This window comes from Fistularia commersonii, chromosome 29 (assembly GCF_037954325.1).
Source record: "Fistularia commersonii isolate RoL2024-O1a breed Wild chromosome 29, RoL_Fcom_v1.0, whole genome shotgun sequence".
In the NCBI taxonomy this organism is placed as follows: domain Eukaryota; kingdom Metazoa; phylum Chordata; class Actinopteri; order Syngnathiformes; family Fistulariidae; genus Fistularia; species Fistularia commersonii.
In genome coordinates this window covers 5,194,660-5,213,745 of record NC_141312.1, presented here as the reverse complement: position 1 = coordinate 5,213,745, position 19,086 = coordinate 5,194,660, and the positions used below count along the sequence as shown (strand labels likewise).

The following is a 19,086-nucleotide window of genomic DNA, read 5'->3' as shown; positions in this document are numbered from 1 at the left end:
TACGTAAAGCCGGCTGTCACAGAATGTACAGCTGTAAAAGCCAAAGCACTGTTGCTACATTCATGCGTTTGGCTCTTGTGCTTTTTCTCTTCACAGAAATTGAAGCTAAGGAGGCCTGTGATTGGCTCAGGGCGGCGGGATTTCCACAGTACGCCCAGCTCTATGAAGGTAACCAGTGGCATAAAACCACACACACACACACACACACGCAGAGTGACATCCACCCACAGACGTAACCAGCGTTTACCCAGCGGTGGCATTCAGATGACTTGAAATTCAATGACAAAATGTTCTAAACCCCGGAAAGATCTTCCTCCATCCCTTCCCATTTTGTTGCGATGTCTGTTTTTCCATCATCGATCTCTCTCTCTCACTCACTCTCTCTCACTTCCTCTCTCTCTCTCTCTCTGCCATCCCTCCATCTCCACATCCCTGTCTTCTGGTCACTGCAGGCTATTTCCAGGCTTCAGTTCCTGTCCATAGGGAGGGGTCATGGGAAAGGCCTTGTTATCACTACTGGGAATCTCATAGCTTCTCTCCCGCTCTCTCTTGCTCGTCTCTTTCTGTCTCTACCCCCCCCCCCCCCCACACACACACACACACTCACACACTCACACACAATCGCTGATATCTATTAGATCATCAGGTCTTGTTCTCCTACCCTGCCTTCCCTCAGCCCTGCCATACTACCTTTCTTAACGTTCCTTCATTCATTTGTGTGACCGTCAGGTCAGCTGAGGCATAAACAGGAAATGGCCCCAGTAATCTAAGAAGTAGTGATTAAAATCCGGCAGTCCCTCTTTAGCTGCGTTAACACACGCACACACACACACACACACAGCATTCCAGTAATGCTGGGTTGTGGATGCTGGCTTGGGGACGGTGCGGCCGCATGATGCCGCCGCACACAGAGAATTACCGACAGGAACGGCCGGAGTCCTTTTTTTTTCCTGCACAGCAAGGAATTTAGTAACATTCCTGAATTTAGACACGTGTGTGTGTGTGTGTGTGTGTGTGTGTGTGGGGGGGTGTGTGTGTGTGACCCAACAGCCCAACAATCCGCGATGCATACCATGTGGGCGCCCCCGAGGAGCGAGTCCCTGGGTTTGACTTGTGGCCGCCGGGCCGCTGCGTTTTCTTCTCTCTCTCCACTTACACCTATATAATGGTAGACCATCTACAAAACTGTCCGAAAACCGTTCACAGTTCCCTGAACTATTACATCAAGTTACTCCACTATTTTTATTATTATTACTATCTATTTATTACACTTACCTGGATGCACTTTGGATGGGGACAATAAACACTTTAAATCTTGAATCTATAAGCTTAAGAAGCAGGTAAGTGATGATGCTAATGACTGGCAGTCCTTAAATAATGGTCAACAAATAGACGTTTGTCCTTGATTGTTCTCCTCGTTGTTTTTTTTTTTTCCAAGATTCCCAGTTTCCGATCGATATTTCTTCGGTGAAAAGGGACCACGACTTCTTGGACCGGGATCTGGTGGAGCCTCTTTCTCGGTATGTAATTTGTTAACTTTATTTCCGCCTATATGCGCGGATGCGTTTTCAAAGCAGCGATTTTGCTCCCATCTCCCCCTTCCCTCTCCCTTAGCCGTCTCGCCCCCTCGTCCCGGCGCGGGCCGCTCGCCATTAGACGCCTGACCCCCCCCCAACTCCTAATGAACCCTCCCCGTCCCTCCCGTCCCCGTCTCCCGCTTTCATCTGGTCACTTCCCCTCCCCTCTGCCACGCTCTGATCTCCCATTCAAAGAGGAGGGACCCTCGGGGGTCATAACGGGGGGCTGAAGGTAATGGGAAAGGAGTGAGAGGATGCCAGCAAAGTCTACCAGATGGCTTTGAGTGCGTGTTTTTGAGTCCCTTCGCGCACCTCAGCCGTGATCTCTCTTTCACATCTCTTTCTATTCTTCCCATTGAAGTTTTCCCCGCCTGCTCCGACACACCTACCCCTAACCCACATCTTATCTACCCCCGCCTGGTTTCACCCCCCGAGCCCCCCCCCGCCTCTCCCCCAAAAACCCCTGGGAAGCGAGGGTGCGGTAATTATAACGTTACTGACAGCTCGAGTACATTGTGCGAGAATACGTATCCGACCCCCTGAGAATTTTAATGGATGCACTTATAATGAGCTCTGCCTTGTTTCGAGACGTGCTCCTCGCACAACCGTAAAGGTTTGAAATGATATTCTCCTCCTCTAAACAATGCGATACATAAAGCCTGTTGTGTATATTTTTCGCTATCATCTTTGGAATAATCTCTTGGAATAAAAGAGACTTGCGTTTGCCTCGATGAAAAACACTACAGTTTATGTACACTTTGGTCCAAACAAGCTGGCGCCTTCTGTAAAAAAAAAAAAAAAGTTGTTAAAGAAGAATTTTCTTTATTGGCAAAAAAAAAAAAAAAAAAACTCTCAAATGAGTCGCTTGTCACGAGCCTTAAAATGTGTTTTAATGAAGCCAGCTCCCCACCTCCCCGGAACTAACCGCAGTCTGCATACCTGAGCCGGGGCTCTCCTTCCAGCCCGAGGCCTCGATTCCCAGCCCACGGCTTCCTTAAATATGCTTTTAGCCGCTAAGCACCTGTTACAGCGACCCAGCATCAAAACTCACCTATAGAAAGATATTTCCTGTTTAATTTCTGCAAAGCGACCTCATTACAGATTATAAGTACGCGTGCATAGCGGTGCATGAGCCGCCCACTTATTGTATATAAGAATAAGAATGAGAATAAGAGCAACTTTATCAATCCCGAAGGAAATTGCTGTGCCAGAGTTACAGAAAATATAACAGTAATAAATAATAAAAGAAAAGGCAGAATTAGAAATAAAAATAAACTATAAACTATAAAGTGTCTCAGTGAAACTATAAAGTGTCTTAGTAAACAGTGATAAAACTATAAGTGTCTTAGTAACAAGTGAGGTAAGGAGTGCACAATAGTATGATAGAAGGGAAAATTGTAGTGTAGCTGTTATGAGATGAGATGAAATATTGCACATATAAGTGTGAATCGCTCGTGATTCTAATCCGTTAAAAATTATTCGACCGCTTTTTGAACGATCGTTCCCGGCGGGGTAGAAATATAGATCGGTCCGAATCAATCAGATTTGCTTGTGTGTTTCAAAGTGCCCGGCCTGGCGGGTCGTCTGGGAGGGATTTGCTCCATGTTATTGTGATCAGGACCAGATGATGCAGGTTTTTGCTTTTTATGTTCCCCACCTGTAAAATCCTTTTGAAATGCCTAAAGACTGCAAGCGCCGTCATTTCAATTCAGTCGCGTCTTAAATCAGGCGAGGCTGCGTTCCGAACAATGACGCGTGGAATTTTTAATCTATTTCTCTAGGGTTTATTTTTACATTTCTTTTTTCTACTTCCGCTACCGATGTCTTCTTAATGTATATCTTTACGTCTGAATGGTGATGTTGAAGAAGTCTAGCTTCCTGGTTGAGTGGGTAGGGGTTTGGTAAACGCAGCTTCACGGTACGAAGTCCGTTTCAAGGGAGATGGACTCCTGGAGGGTGAAGATCAGCCAGCCAAGAGATGGAAGGGTAGGAGTTGGAAAACTAAGAGATGGAAAAAGGGTGGCGTGTCGTAAGAGGGTGTCTAGAGATGATCAAAGAATGAAATGAAAAGCCGTGCAGGAGCGCAAATGAGTCGGGGGGGGAAGCGGAGAACGTCAGGAAGAAGTAAGAAAGGTTGCGGTGGGAGTGATGGCTGGCGCGCTGCTGCAGCCGGCGCCGTTCTCTGACTGACTGCGAGCAAATATCTGTGAATCTTTGCGTTCCAGACGCCTGAACACCCTGAACAAGTGTGCCTCCATGAAACTGGATGTCGGCCATCCCAAAAAGAAAGTAAGACATTTCATTTTTATGACCTATTGCCACGAGTACGGATTTTTTTTTTTTTCTTCAGTTTTTTTCAGACTTATTTAGTTCTACACAGCTTTGTGCGGCACATCTCGGCAAATGGCAGGATTCTAGAATTTCAGTTAAGCGTTTCGAGATAGTGTTTGTTTAAATTTATCAAATACTTTAATGCAAACTCTGTGAAGATGTGTATTCACAATTATGGATATTATAATCATTATTATTATTTTTATACATATATATCAGTTTATTACTATTGTTATTATAATTTTTTCTTATTTTGTTATGTCTTAAGATATATATGTGTGTGTGTGTATATATATATTTATATATATATATATATATATTTTTTTAAATTCAATTTATTAAACACCAATCCAGACAAGAATTTTCACACATTTCCAGTCGCAGTATGACTCAGTGATTAAAATATTCTTCGTGTTTGGTTCGTATTTTTTGTTTTTCTTTGCGCACAAAAACCTAGAGCATTGATTGTTCTTCCACAGGGTGATGACTCTGACGAGGACGACCCTTTGGCCATCAGCAAACGGTGGACGTTCGAATGGAGCAGCCGACGTTGGTCTCGCCTGCAAGACTTTATGCTGGACGGCGCCAGCGAGAGCAGCCCAACGGGTCAGGAGGAGGGTCTCCACAGCACCGTGAGCAGCGAGAGCGTGCTGACGGACCTGAGCGAACAGGAGATCACAGAAATTTCCTCGCTCCACAGCGAGGACTCCGCCTCCACCATGCCCGACTCCATATCCATGGCGTCCCTTTCCGCTTCCTACAACCCACCGAGGGAGCTCCCTCACTACAACTCGCTGCCAATCAAGAGCAGCCACCACGGACAAGGGGGGCGGAGCAAAGCCAAGGAGTTTTTACGCCGAATGGAAATGATGCGGACCTGGGGGCCGTCGACGAAGCGGAAAAGCTCTAATCGCCGGCCGCCGATGGTCATAAGTGGACCGGTGTTACAGGGAGAGGAGCCTCAGGCGCTGCAGAAACTCCAGTGCACCCCGATCAGCCAAATAGAAGATACTTCCAATCAAAGCCACCAGGCGGATGTTTCTCCATCACCCGGCGGCCTTCGCGGCGAGTGTAAAGATCTGTCTATGATGAATGTAAGCCCCCTTAGCGAGACAGCGGCGTCCGATGCGAAGGAACAATCGTGCACAAAAGCCCGATCTGCCAACAAACGGAGCAGTATGTACCTGGAGGACATGGATCTGCCCTCGCAAGGCAAGAGGACGGAGGGACAGGGACAGTTTGGGAAAAACCAGTTTTACTCCTACGAAAACCTCCTCATTCACATCCCCAAAGACCACAAGCCCGGCACCTTTCCGAAAGCCTTGTCCATCGAGAGCCTGGCTCCCTCCCCTGGCGATCGGAACGACGACCGCGGGACGCGGTCCCGCACGTGTTCGCCCGACAACGGCCCGAGCGAGCCTTGGTCCGGCAAAGCGCTCTCCAAACCCCCCTGTCCGGGAGCTCCGCGGGGCAGCAGGGTGAGCGTTTACGACAACGTGCCCGGCTCCCACCTGTACGCCAGCACGGGGGACCTGCTGGACCTGGAGAAAGAGGACAATCTGTTCCCTCACCTGGACGACATCATCCAGCATGTCAGCGGACTGCAGCAAATCGTGGACCACTGGAGTCGCAGCGTGCTGCCGGAGGGCGAGGCGGGGGACGGCGAGGAGGAAGGGGAGGGCAGGACCACTCCCAGCGAGGGGGACAGAGACGGCGTCTCCTTGAACGACACCGATTCTACCGGGACCGGTCGCGAGAGGCGGGACTCCGGAGTAGGGGCCTCCCTAACCAGACCACGGTGAGGCGCTGCGAGGGCCGTACAGGTTCATGTGTTTTTGCTATTAACTGGTTTTTTTTTTCCTCAATTGATCTCCATGGCAACTGCCACCTCTGCTGATGTTTGGTGTAATGTGGGCTTAAATAGATGGAGATGGAGGCGCCAGCCTCGTCACATTATCACTTCGCATTAGCATTTTTCCGGGGTCTTCAGTCGGTACAAGCGCGCCGCATCGTTGTCAGTAAATCCACGCGTGCCCTTGAGCCTGATGTTGCTCCTTCAACATGCAGATTTTATGTTTGGCTGAAGGGAAAACAGGGCCCATCTGGCTGTTTGAATTTTTTTTTATTATTATTCTGAAAGAAAAGATGCACCGAAATCCCCCCTGGTACGCAGGCTTCCTCCAAATCCCCATCCGGGTGCCGGACACACGAGGTATCCGCTGTAATTTTACCATAAAATTCCTCCCGACAGAGGACACCTGCTTGGAGCTCAGACGAGACCAGAAACATGCTTTCAGCCCGGGCTCAGTGAACCACCCTCCGTCGGGGATTTTTTATTTTTTTTTTGGCAATTAATATTTTACAGTGACTCTACCATAGACGTGCAAAGACTCCCGATGACCGGGCCGGATGCTGTCATTGTCACTCGGATGTAATGCGTGGGCAAAGCCCTTCGTGTGACCCTTAAATGAAGATATTAAACACTAAGCAGCTTACGTTTATCATAACCCGGATCTATTTAGAGTATATTGCCTAGTTTTCTATTGTCTATGACGGCAGTGTTAATGACGTCAATGCGGGTAAACTAGGCTAAAGCTGAGCCGTTGTGTCATCAAGAGTTGCAAATGTCCAGATAATAATAATGATAATAATAAATAGTAATGGTAATAATAATGATAATTATAATAATAATAATAATAATAATAATACTGATACTACTACCAATGATAATAATACATTTTATTTCAGGCACCTTACTTGACACTCAAGGACACCCTACAGACTCATACATATACACAAAATACAGAGAGACAGTAGAAATAAAAACGATAGAAGAGATAAAAAAGAAAAATCTATCAAGAGTTTCCTCCTACAGGGAAATCCAAAGGAAATATTCCACAAATAGAAAATATGTCGCCTCGGTCGGGCTTCTCACTGTATGCGTCTATTCATTCCACACAGCTTCAGAACATCAGATCATCTCAACCAGCCCGCGTCTTCGCTCCAGATCAGCAGCCAGTCGGCGGGCCAGCTCAGCCTGCTGCAGAAGTTCTCCCTGCTCCGCCTCACCGCCATCATGGAGAAATACTCCATGTCCAATAAGCACGGCTGGACTTGGTGAGTTAATACACAAGCGAATAGGGCTGTTAAGAATTGGATCAAATTTGGTCAAAACAGCGGGACCGCATGCGCCCTCATGCCCTCAGCGCATTCGTGCTCGCTGAGGTCACCAAAAGTGCCGCCGTCGTTAATCCGGCTCGGATTTTTTTTTTTTTTTTTGTTGTCGTGCATCACAAGCCGCTCGTCGCCACGGCGCGGGAAAAAAACACAGTCGCGATTGTTGCGCTACGCCGTTAAGGACCGGCCCTGTTCATTTTATTATCCCCGAAAGGGGAATTCTGTTGACTGTTCATCCACACGAAGAGCAAGATAATGAAAGCGCGGGCTGTTTCTTCTCCCCTAACACTTACTCAATTGTTCTCTGGCTGTCGCTCCAAGGTCTGTGCCCAAATTTATGAAGCGCATGAAGGTGCCAGACTACAAAGAGAAGAGTGTGTTTGGCGTTCCCCTCATCGTCCATGTCCAGCGCTGTGGTTTTCCGCTCCCCCTGTGTTTACAGCAGGCGCTCAGCCACCTCAGGACGCACTGTCTGGATCAGGCAAGGACGGAAAACGCTTTCCGGTTTCCACGCGCGTCTCCACCCCTGACCCCGTTACCGACTCTGGATTTTCATTTCCCCAGGTGGGTTTGTTCCGCAAGTCCGGCGTCAAGTCCCGTATCCAAGCCTTGAGGCAGCAGTGTGAGTTGTCCCCCGACGCCGTCAGCTACGAGGACCAGTCGGCCTACGACGTGGCCGACATGGTCAAGCAGTTCTTCCGGGATCTGCCCGAGCCTCTGTTAACCAGCAAGCTGGGGGAAACTTTCCTGCACATCTACCAGTGTAAGTTGCCCCGACGGTAAATTTAAATAACAGAATATAAAATTATTGATGAAGACGATGCGTGTGGATTATTACTGGCATTGCATTCTTGGACATCTATTGTTTGTTTGCTTTATTTGAGTCTTTATTTGTTTATCTTTCCTCATAGTTAGCTGCTTCCTGTTTGCCACGGCTATTTCTGTTCTGTTTCTTAAATTCCAAGGCAAAAAAAAAAAAAAAAAAAGTGTAATTGGAAATAAATGTCTCCTGGGCTCTATTTAAATCCATTTCTTTCCTCCCCAGACGTCCCAAAGGAGCAAAGGTTGCAAGCCGTCCGAGCGGCCATTTTGCTGATGCCGGACGAAAGCAGGGAGGTCTTGCAGATGCTGCTCTACTTCCTGCACGACGTCACGTCGTTGGTGGAGGAGAACCAAATGACGCCGATGAACCTCGCCGTTTGTCTGGGGCCTTCGCTGTTCCACCTCAGCCTGCTGAAGAACGAGACGCTGTCTCCGAGGTGAGCGCGCCGCGCGAGCTGACGATCACACCGAGATCATTGTGAAAGCGTTATTATCAGCGTCTTCTGTTACTATGACATTTAGAGGAGGCGGGACTCAAAGTCCTAATTTCCTCCTGGACCAGTACAATATTTCTGATTCTGATTCTTATTCATAGTAATAATACTGTTATGGCATTATCAATACTTTTATTTGAACAGTTTTTGATGAATTCAAGTTTTTCCTACACCGATGAACTCGGGCGTCCGTTTCACACGCATCGCATCCGGGGGAGCGGCCAGTCTCTGACGCTTTCCAAACGTTCCCATGGCTCATGTCCCATATATTCTGTTTGCCCTCTAATCCTCAAGGTCAATCCAGAGGAAGTACGCCACCGGCCGTCCGGATCAGAAGGACTTAAATGAGAATATGGCGGCGACCCAGGGCCTGGCGCACATGATCGCAGAGTGCCAGCATCTCTTTCAGGTCAGGGTCGAGGATAAGCGATGGCACCGATGAAAGTACGATATTTAATGTGATTGCTATGAAAAGGAATAATACTCGCAATTTTTTCCCGAAATTTGGAGGCTGTCAGTATTTATATAATGCAGCTGTTCTTGAACATTTCTCCGGAGGTTTAGAAATACCGCTTTAATTGCTTTGCATTTTTCAATCTAAAGTGGTCGGGGAGTTAGACGTCGGTCGTTGTTTGTCAGTTTCACGCGCGGAGAGTCGTCGGATTCCATTTTCAGAGAATCGCCCAAATATCTTGCGTGACAGAAACAAGCTAATTCATATCTCACAATGACGGGAAAAAGAAAAAGGATCTTGACAGCGTGTATTATTAACGGCGGTGGCGGCGGCGGCGGCGGCGGCGGCGCAGTGGTGAGTGCTTCCGCCTCAAGGCAAGGAGGTCCCTGGTTTGATTCCGACACGGGAAACCGAGCTTCTGTGTGTGTTGTTCTCTCCGTGGCCGCGGAGGTTTCCTTCCGCTTTCCCCCAACCCTCCAAAAACATACAGGAGGCTCACCAAAGACCCTGAGAGGTGTGAATGAGAGTCAATAGTTATTTTTCTCTAAACGATGTGTGAATGAGAGGGTGAATGACGTACGTCTCTATATGTGGCCCTGTGATCCAGCGGTCCTGGGTGAAACCCGCCTCTCAGCGAGGTTGGATCCAGCACCTCCGCGACCCTGAGTGCAGAATAAGCAGTTTGATAAATGAATGAATAATGCCTTGGTTTTGATATGGTGAAATGCCTTTTTCCTTTCATTATTTAAAAAAAAAACGTCTAAAAATGAACGTCTCCACGATACAAGAGCCTGATTCGGTTTGAGCCGAGCCGATGCGTTTGCACGTATGATGGGATGAAACGTCTCCCGGACGCTCCCCAGATCCCGGAGGAGATGGTGACCCAGTCGCGTAATTCCTACATGGAGGCGGAGCTGCTGGTGCCGCCGCTGGACGAGCTGTGTAAGAGTCAGGAGGAGGAAATGGAGGATGAGGAGGAGCTGGAGGACGAAGACGGATCCTACCACGTGCACCTGGAGAAGCTGGTGCAGAAGCTGCTGAAGGAAGCGAAGGACCGGAGCAAAGGCTGGGTGGCTCGCGCGACCAACGACAACACAGAGCTGGCGTCGAAAAAGGTCAGAAAATAGTCAGAATTTCTTGAAAAAATACAATATCCTCGAACGCAACTGTATACTCTCCTAAAGATTAAAGTAAATGTTAAGAACAAGAATAAGAATAAGAATAACTTTATTTATCCCAAAGGAAATTGTTTGTTTGTTTGTTTGTTTAGAAGTTTATTAGAACAGTGTACACATACATTAAGCACAGAGGCAGAGATGTTTGTACCAGATTATAGCTCATAGCTAATTTCCTTCTGTAGTCCTGGACGATACAAATATAAAACTGTATAATATAGACAATATATATAAAATATACAGATAAATAGATATAAAATAACTATACAATATATAAACAGGCAATAAAATATGTAGTTTTGCAAGATGAAAGTGCAGGGGTTGTTGTGCCAGAAAAATGTAACAAAAATATATAATATTTTATAAATATAAAATATAACCGCATGATCCTGAACTGGGAATAAATAGAGGAAATATAACAGCGACCTCTGCACCCAGATCCAGCGCTGCGCATGATTTGTGACGTCTAACCGCTCAGCTTATGTGTTTGGCTATAAGGTGGGAGACGGGAACCCTCTGAGGCGGTGGCGCGTGTGCGTGGAGGTGCCGGCCAACGCCACCGACGTGCTGCAGCGGCTGCTGAGGGAGCGCCACCTGTGGCAGCCGGAGCTCCAGCAGGAGAAGGTTCTGGAGACGCTGGATAAACAGACGGACGTCTACCATTACTCCTTTCACAACATGGCACCTCAACCCAGCTGTGACTTTGTGGTACTGAGGTAAGATTACACTGCAAATGTTTATTTGTGTTGGAGGAAAAAAAAAGTTGCACAGAAATGTTTACCTGGTATTTACCCTGCAGATGGGGTTTGACTCAAATTAAGTGGCACATTCAGATTTTAAATAAGAGAATTTCATCTTTCATGTGTCATCACTGATGTGTTGCCATGTTCTGGCTTAGGTTGTGCGAATGAACTGAATGTGAGTCAAGATTTTATAATTAGAATTCAAAATAACCTCACAAAGAAGGCGGCCCGCTTCCACCTCACGGCATGAGGGTCTGGGGTCCGATTCCGATCGGAAACCAAGTTCTCTGCGTGGGTTTCGTCCTGTTCTCTGGACTTTCTGGTCTCTTCCACAATCTAAAATCTTGCAGGAGGTTCCCGATTTCCCAGACATGTGAATGAAAGGGTGAATGGTCGCATGTGTCTACGGACGCTGACCCCTGAGTGCAGGAGAAGTGATAGAGATAATGAATGAATGAATGAATGAATGACGCTTGGCGACAGCGGTGAGGAAATGCCACCTTTTACCGGTGCAGGAACCTTGGAAAGACCTCAGTATCGGCGGCCTTCTGCCTCGACCGATCGGGGTAGAAAGCGAGAGGAAGACAGAGTGCGATAGAGGCAGAGGGGTTGCTGCTAGCCGTGAAAGCTACATGCTAATAACTGACAAGAAACAATAATAGCTGTTGATGAAGCCAAAACCCCCGGGAGATGAGAGAGCCCAAGGACAGGGGAGAAGATATGAGTTTACGATCATGCATTGATGAACGGATGTGAGTGCACTGCGAGGAAACCATCTGAACTATAAACTCGACTAAAAGCTTTATCGAAAGGATATTCGAAACGGCCCGATCCAAATTTGAAATTTCACAAGCGGTTCCTCGAACCTGTTTCAACTCATAGAGACGACTCTGTTTTCCTCGCTCTTTTCCACTTCTTCCTTTTGACAGATGTGTCCGTCCTTCACGGCGGGCTCCTGGAATACAATAAGAGAATTCTTTCTTAGCCCCACAGGCAGGATATTGTAGAGTCGTGTGCGTCTCGGGCTTGTTAGGCGACTATCAGTTATTGATCTGAACCGAGTTATTGTCTTCTTCCCGCCCGTTGGTGCGCGCAGATCGTGGCGCGCTGACCTGGGCCGAGGTGTGTGCGCACTGGTGTGTGTGTCCGTGGAGCACGACGACAGCCCGCGCCTGGGAGCCACCAGGGGCGTCGTGCTGGAATCCCACTACCTCCTCGAGCCCTGTGGGACGAGAAGGACCAGGCTCACGCACATCTCCAGAGTGGACCTCAGGTCAGCCGGTTCCCTTCCCGATGTTTTCCCTCAGATTAATAAACAAAGACGCGGATCATGATGCGGATTATTTCTCGTCGCAGGGGGCGATCTCCAGAATGGTACAACAAGGCATTTGGTTACCTTTGTGTCAACGAAGCCCAGAGGATTCGCTCCTCGTTCCTCCCGCCGGATCAGAGCAGCCCGGAGGCCAAGGTGTGAGCGCCCGATTTCGGGCTTTGTCTCGGCTAACACCGCCGCCGCCGCGGGAGAAAGACTCCGCTTTTAACTCCGCTGAGCCGAACTGAGCTCCACCGTAACAACTCGGTTTATCAAATACAGAGAGAGGAAGGGAAGAGCGACTTTTATTTTCTGCATTACAGTCACAACACATGCGTCGGCATGGCAGCACCAAAGTAAGTTCCGCACACGACTCTTCGAAAGACATATCATAACCTATTTATATCATAAGTTATTCTTGTACAATTCAGCTCTTGCACCACGACCCCCTTTTTTTGTTTCGCAATAATTCGACCCGTCCCAAACGTCAGGTTTCGTACGATTGGCTCATTAGCAGGACGACAACGATGAGGCGCAGCACCTTGGACTTATGGGGAAGTTTTCATTCACATTTCACCCCCTGTGAAAAATATGTTTTCTAAAAAAACACCAGCAATGTTAATGTTTCATCAAAAACACAAGTGGATTTAATTAAATAAAGCTTGATGGCCTGTTCTTGCTGCCGACTGACACGGTAACAGTATCGCGTGTTAACATCATGGACTAAGATACCGACAACTTATATCACCCATAAGAGATATATTTCATTTCGACAAGTTGGGGGTACACAATATTTTGTTTTATGCAACCGACATGTTTTATTTTAATGAATATTTAAACAGAGCCCCGGCTAAGTTTCAGCCGAAGCGGAATTAGCATATTATTATACCTGCTCACTGTCAGATACTGACGTGAAATATATTGCTTAATAAAAAAAACAACAACACTACTTTAACTAGGATAACACATAAAAGGAGCCGTTGTTTCTGCAGATGATTTAAAAGTCTGCCCACAATGATGCCGCCAACGAAAGCACTGGTGATTTTTTAATCCGAGAGAACAAACTTTATTCGTCGACACCTGTCTTTGGTTCGGCCCCCCCATTTTTGAGCTCAAACGTAATAACTTTGTATAATAGAACAGAGTATAGCCTTACTTTCTGCCTTCATTTCCCTCGCTGTAAATCCCATTCATTTCAAACAAAACGGTTACGGTTGCAATTTGTGTATCGTTAGGCGTGTGTTTTGCCATGTTGACAAAATAACACAAAATGAAAAAGTAGATTCATTATAGGTGTTTTATGCTGTCATTGACAGTAAAGACGTAGCTTCTGAAATACTGGTAAATAATCACTTGTAACAATGCACCTCACGATGGCTGAGGACTCTCCTGGTAAAGTAGATGATTTCCTTGGCTGTACAACATCCCCCCTTCCATAGCTGCAGGACCAGGACCGGGGCCGGGATATTTTGGGTCACGTCAATGTGCCGCGTCGTGAAAAGCGCACGAGTCGGGGGGTCGAAATGAGGGATCGGATAAGAGGGAAACGCCCGTCGGGTCCAGGATATCACTGTTCCTTTAGCTCTCTTTCCACTGGTAATCTTATGAAGATGAAATGTTACTTCAAAGTTATTGTCACTACCTTTCTGTATTTGGTGTCGTCATTGCTGTCGTGCTATACGATGTCTAAGACATGTGACCATTTCACTGCTTCTGGGAAGCATGTTTCAAATTATTGTATATGAGTGTGTATCTGCGTTTTCTCGATGTAAGAGCGGCCTGTATTGTAAATATGAAATGCTTTTCTGTGCCAGCAGATCCAACATACTAGCTTTTCAGGTTCTTCCTATCATATTGATATGCTGAAATGTGAAATTTCCACAGTCATCCTACTAAAGCAATATCCAACTAAAGCTTTATCTGCCGCGGCTCTGCTGCGGCTTTTCTTTTTTTTTGTTTTTGTTTTTGTTTTGTTTCGGCTGTAGGCAGCGTTGCTATGGTGTTGCTATGATACAATATCTCTCAGTGCCACCAAAACCCTGTGTGGATGCTGTTTGCTGGGGAACAGTGTAATGCATTTGTGCATGTGTGTGTGTATACGTGTTTGCGTGTGTGTGTGTGTGTGTGTGTGTGTGTGTGTGTGTGTGCGTGCGTGCGTGCGCGTAACAACGAATGATTGAGTGAGTCTGACATGAGCCCTCTGCTGTGTAGGGAGGGGCTCCAAATCTAGCTGAGTAGCTGAGACCAGGATGATTTATGCTTATGGTTATTTCTGACAAAGTGATGGAAACAGGATGGTTGTTTCTTAAACTAGACAATAAAAAAATAAAACAATAAGAAGGGAACATGTTGTTTTGCTTTCAGAAAATCAAACCTTTGTGCACTCAAATGCCCAGTATGCACTAGATGGAGGATTTTTTTCCTTTTTAAGGTCGTATGTGAGTGAAAAGTCCTACGCCGATCCTCGTCTCACAAGTAAGTTTAAACCTCCGATCGTTTCAGCCTTTGAAAATGGTTTAATTCTCCTCCTGGTGGATTGAGAGTATTTTCCTGCCACATTGTTGACATCTGCCTTCTTCCTGCTCTGCGAAGGATGAGTAAAAATCTCAGTCGGAACACAATGTCTTTTTTTTTTTAATTTTTATCATACTTTACCAATCCCTTGTGGGAAATTATTTCTCTTCATTTAAACCATGAGCAGTTGGCAGCCCCTTAACGGCGCCATGGAAGCGGGTAGTTGTTTGACGTCTTGCTCAAAAACACTTCGACGGGGATGTTCAGTTCCAAGGGCAACCACTCTAACCCTCTGAGCTGCAATGACCCCCTTTTTTTTAAAAAAAAAAAACAGTTTTAGTTTTTTATTTATACAGTGGAGAAATTAAAAAAAAATTGAACAATCGCTTTTTTTTCGGATAATTTAGTCACATGCGGATTCTAATCCACCCATAACATTGCACCTAACTCCACCTGTAACCCCCCGCACACACACAAAACACACACATACTGCACATAGGCATACTGACATAAAACCCCCAGACATGTCAAGTGATGTCCGATTTTGTTTATACGATGCCGAATCGGAACCAAGTCGTCCGATGACACCTTCCCTTTGAAGCAGGCCTGGATAACACTTTTTAACACTACGGCGAGGAAATACCTCCTTTTATCGGCGCAGGAACCTTGGAAAGATCCCAGCACAGTGTTAGCGGCCCTCTGCCTCAACCGCTTGGGGTGGAAAGAGAAGGGGTGAGAAAAGATGACAGAGACAGGGGGGTTATTATTAATAACAACGGTAGCCATGACGGCTACATGGTAAAAGCTAACATGATACGATGATAGCCCTGAATGAAGCCACACGTCCTGGGAGACGAGAGGGTCTGGGAAAGATGAAGTTACTATCATGCACTGATGAAGGGATGTGAGTGCAGACGGGATTGGAAAAGAGGGAGGAATGAGAGAAGTGCATGATGGGATATCACTCAGTGGAGTTAGCCTATGGCGGCATATCTATGGGCTAACTATAAGTCTTCTCAAACAGGTTTTAAGCCTATTCTTGACAGAGGAGAGGGTGTCCCTCTCCCAGATGGAGATGGGAAGACGTTTCCTCAGAGGAGGAGCTCGGTACCTCAAACGAAACACCTTTTGTCCCAAACAGCCTCAGCGGACGAATCAGTAGCCTTCGCTCGATGTCACAGCGGGTGGGAACGCCGGCCGATCACAGCGGGGAGAGGCCGGGCAGCCTATTCCCGGGCACCTTGTTTAATGCTGCTCCTCATGTACGTGCGCTGGCCTCCATTGAGTGGTGCTGTTACCCCGCTGAAGTCTGAAGGTCATGAATGAATCTGGAAAGTATGCCAGAGGAAATATTTTTAGACGCTCGAGTGGATGAGGAGTATTAGCGCGGGAGAGTTCTCCTGGAGGTCATCTTCTCTGTAGCCGCTCCGCCGTGCTCCTGCAAAGGCGGTTGGAAACTTAACGTCTACGCCACGGATCGATACTCCATCACATTTACCTACTTAGGCGGGTTACTAGTGCTCGTGTGCGTGTGTGTGTGTGTGGCTCCGGCAGAGGACAATGTAGGTGTGTGAATACATACGGCGCTCACCAGAGGCCGGGTGTCTGTTTTCACTGTGACAACACAAAAACGACTCTTAACGCAGCTCTAAATTCTCCCTCATTTAACACGTCGGTGATTTTTATCGAGAAAGCGGGACGCCCGGTCACAGCCCCTGAATGTTAACGATTCTCAGCACCGCGGGCGCGCTCCGGCTCCGAGACTCAGCGGGCTCTGACAAATGAGTAGCATCATGTCGCAAATTGCCTCTGTGGAAAAAAAACGGAATCGCCGACAAGGTGAAGCAAGCCTCCATTCTTAACTCAATTTTTTTCCAGCGGGGTTGATTGTATTTTGTAGTGGTGCAGCCGAGGTTCGCCATTAAGTACGGCAATGCTTGGTTGGCCCGGAATATGGAAAATAAAAAAAATTAAAAAAATCCTTAAATACAGCTTTAATACAGCACAACAGGACAACCTTAAAGATGGAATTGACAGCGACCTCTTCTGGAGAATATGTGAACTACACATTCAGCCAATCTGTAGGAAACGACTAGAAGGAAAGGAAATTGCAATTTAATCTGCTGTCCAGCAGGTGAATGAAAGCAATAAGAAACTAGAATGCAAGTACCATTATGAGTGTAATAAAGACAAATATCCAATATCTTGCTAAAATACCGTTTCTTGTCTCAGATAATATTAAGATCTTTTATCCAACAACTGAGACTGTTCATGTCCATTTATTTGTGTTTGTGTGAATAAGTTTATTTCATCATTACCTGACCAGTAACATTGTTCCCAACACACAAATAAACAACTAAAATTACACTTATATATAAGATGCATTGCTGAGTTTCAAATGTATTTCAGAAAGCGCTCCGTTTTTACGAGCGGACCACGACGCAAAGTCACGCCGAGAATGATGCGTTCAAGGACGTTACGATCGAATTGCCCCCCGTGGATTTCAATTTCACGTCTGTCCAATTCCATCGATTAGACTGACTGAATATCGGACATTGTCGATTTTTCTTTAAATATTGTTTTTTTCATCTTATTTCAAGTTTGTCTAAGATTCAATGTCCAATTATGCAATGATTCAAAACCAAAACATTGAAAATATCCAGTTTATATTTTAAGAAAATACCCAAACTGTGTCTTTTAAATGTAAATTGAATGCGTGAAATAGTACTTAAAATGTACTTTGCTCAAAACCAATATACAAAATAGATTGATTAACCCCTGCAGGTCGCCAGAAAGTGTTTACGAGGTTATTGATTAATCAATTAATCATATCATTATCTGTATCACCTATCCTGCACTCAGGGTCCCAGGAGGCCGGAGCTCGTCCCCGCTTTCATTGGGCGAAAGGCGGGGTTCAATCCGTACCGGGCGCCAGTCCATCACATAGGTCAGAGTTCAAACTGGGAGCGTTAATTGTGGGAGAGTTTTATTCAATTTCAACATTCTGACGCAGCGTAAGACGGTTCTTTTCTTTCATTCATCCTTTGTCTGCATATCGGCCTTAAATGACAGGATAATGGCTAAATGATGGAGCGGCTAAATTTAACCCCGCTTACACAACCCTCATATCAGTAGTCTAAAATAACTGGATTGGGGGGAGAAAAAAAAAAGGCTGTCATTGTCAAACACCAAAAAACGCAGCGTTACTTGCGTCCTCTGAAGACCTTGTTGATGTCGTTTGCTCTTTATTGTCACAACGTGCTCATTATAAAAATAGAGCGGGCCGAGACAAAGGCACCAAACACGCACGTGACAATCAGACCGGCTAATCCGCCGTCGTCTTCTAGACAACCGCGATAAGGTCGTTAATGAATAAAATATTCAATGAATGAATTATTGATGAGACAATGTACTTGTTGTGTGTGGAGCACCCTTAAATGAATGGCACGATAACCGCAGCCCGGTCAAATTTTGAACCAAGGGAAGGAAAATGGGGGGGGGGGATCGCGCCCGGACGAGTCGGCCCTCCGCGCGGGTTCATATCGCAGCGCAGGCTAAACAAAAAAAAAAAGATTCCTGAACATGTTGAATCACTGATATCATAGCAGATGTCGGTTTCAATTAGCATTGTGTGAAACATTTCACCAGTTATTTTAGTCCCTCAACCAGATTTGGTACTTCCAAGGCAAAAAAAAAGGCAGAGCATGACTATGGAGAATCCAAACTCTGAAAGGGTTCATTCATGTCTTTATTTCGGGATTGATTCTAATCACGTGGGACAAATTTGAACATTATTTTCTGTTTCAGCTGCACATGAAAAGAAAGAGGACACTGTCATACAGGCTGTACTGAACAAGGCAAATGGAGCACATTATCATTACCTCGTCATTACATGATCAGTTTGCCCGCCCGATTATTTTCACAGGGGAACACATATTGTGCGCAGTAAGTACGCTGCTTTTCAAAGTTCTTGATTTCAGAAAAGACGGCCTTGAAGGGACATGGAAATCTGAACATCTGAGCTCCTTGTGTGGCCTGTAAGTGGTCGACTTTATAACAGATGCATAGAATTTTATGAATAGAAGAGAACCAGAGAGAGATGTTCTTTTTGCATTTTTAAAAAAAAATATATGTACAGTCTGCAGGGTTATAGTTTAGCCAAGTCGCTCGTCACCATAGAACTTTTAAAAAGTAGAGTTATAACTTTGTGTGCTCATAGTCTCCAGAACAACATGGCTAAGTAAAGCAGGAGAAGAAAACAGGATTTTTCTCTTTGAGGCTATGAGGCTCTGTGATTGGCTGGCGACCCGTCCAGGTAAGCCCCGCCTCTCGGACGATGTCACTCGTGATTGGCTGGCCATACGTCCCAGTGTCCGGGATAAGCAGTGTAGGCGATGAATGAATGAGTGCAGGAATAAAAGGAAATAGTTTGACCTTAGAGGTTTGTGTTCAAGCTGATTCATCTTTGAGTCCCAATCAGTATTTCT

General features: G+C 46.1%; 1 protein-coding gene across 3 annotated transcripts in view; it reads left to right on the top strand.

Annotated features, from left to right (window-relative positions):
• The window catches only part of stard13a (StAR related lipid transfer domain containing 13a), a 28,612-nt gene extending 14,193 nt beyond the window's left edge, over positions 1 to 14,419 (top strand). For all 3 annotated transcript variants that reach the window (XM_086176700.1, XM_086176699.1, XM_086176701.1), the window contains exons 2-14: positions 97 to 168; positions 1,439 to 1,520; positions 3,803 to 3,866; positions 4,388 to 5,706; positions 6,870 to 7,025; positions 7,407 to 7,566; positions 7,650 to 7,848; positions 8,131 to 8,344; positions 8,696 to 8,810; positions 9,719 to 9,970; positions 10,529 to 10,746; positions 11,870 to 12,046; positions 12,130 to 14,419. In XM_086176700.1, coding sequence (XP_086032826.1) covers positions 97 to 168; positions 1,439 to 1,520; positions 3,803 to 3,866; positions 4,388 to 5,706; positions 6,870 to 7,025; positions 7,407 to 7,566; positions 7,650 to 7,848; positions 8,131 to 8,344; positions 8,696 to 8,810; positions 9,719 to 9,970; positions 10,529 to 10,746; positions 11,870 to 12,046; positions 12,130 to 12,247 — 3,146 coding nt within the window. In that variant the 3' untranslated portion in view covers positions 12,248 to 14,419. The remainder of the gene's footprint in view (positions 1 to 96; positions 169 to 1,438; positions 1,521 to 3,802; positions 3,867 to 4,387; positions 5,707 to 6,869; positions 7,026 to 7,406; positions 7,567 to 7,649; positions 7,849 to 8,130; positions 8,345 to 8,695; positions 8,811 to 9,718; positions 9,971 to 10,528; positions 10,747 to 11,869; positions 12,047 to 12,129) is intronic.
• The last annotated feature ends 4,667 nt before the right edge of the window (positions 14,420 to 19,086 follow it).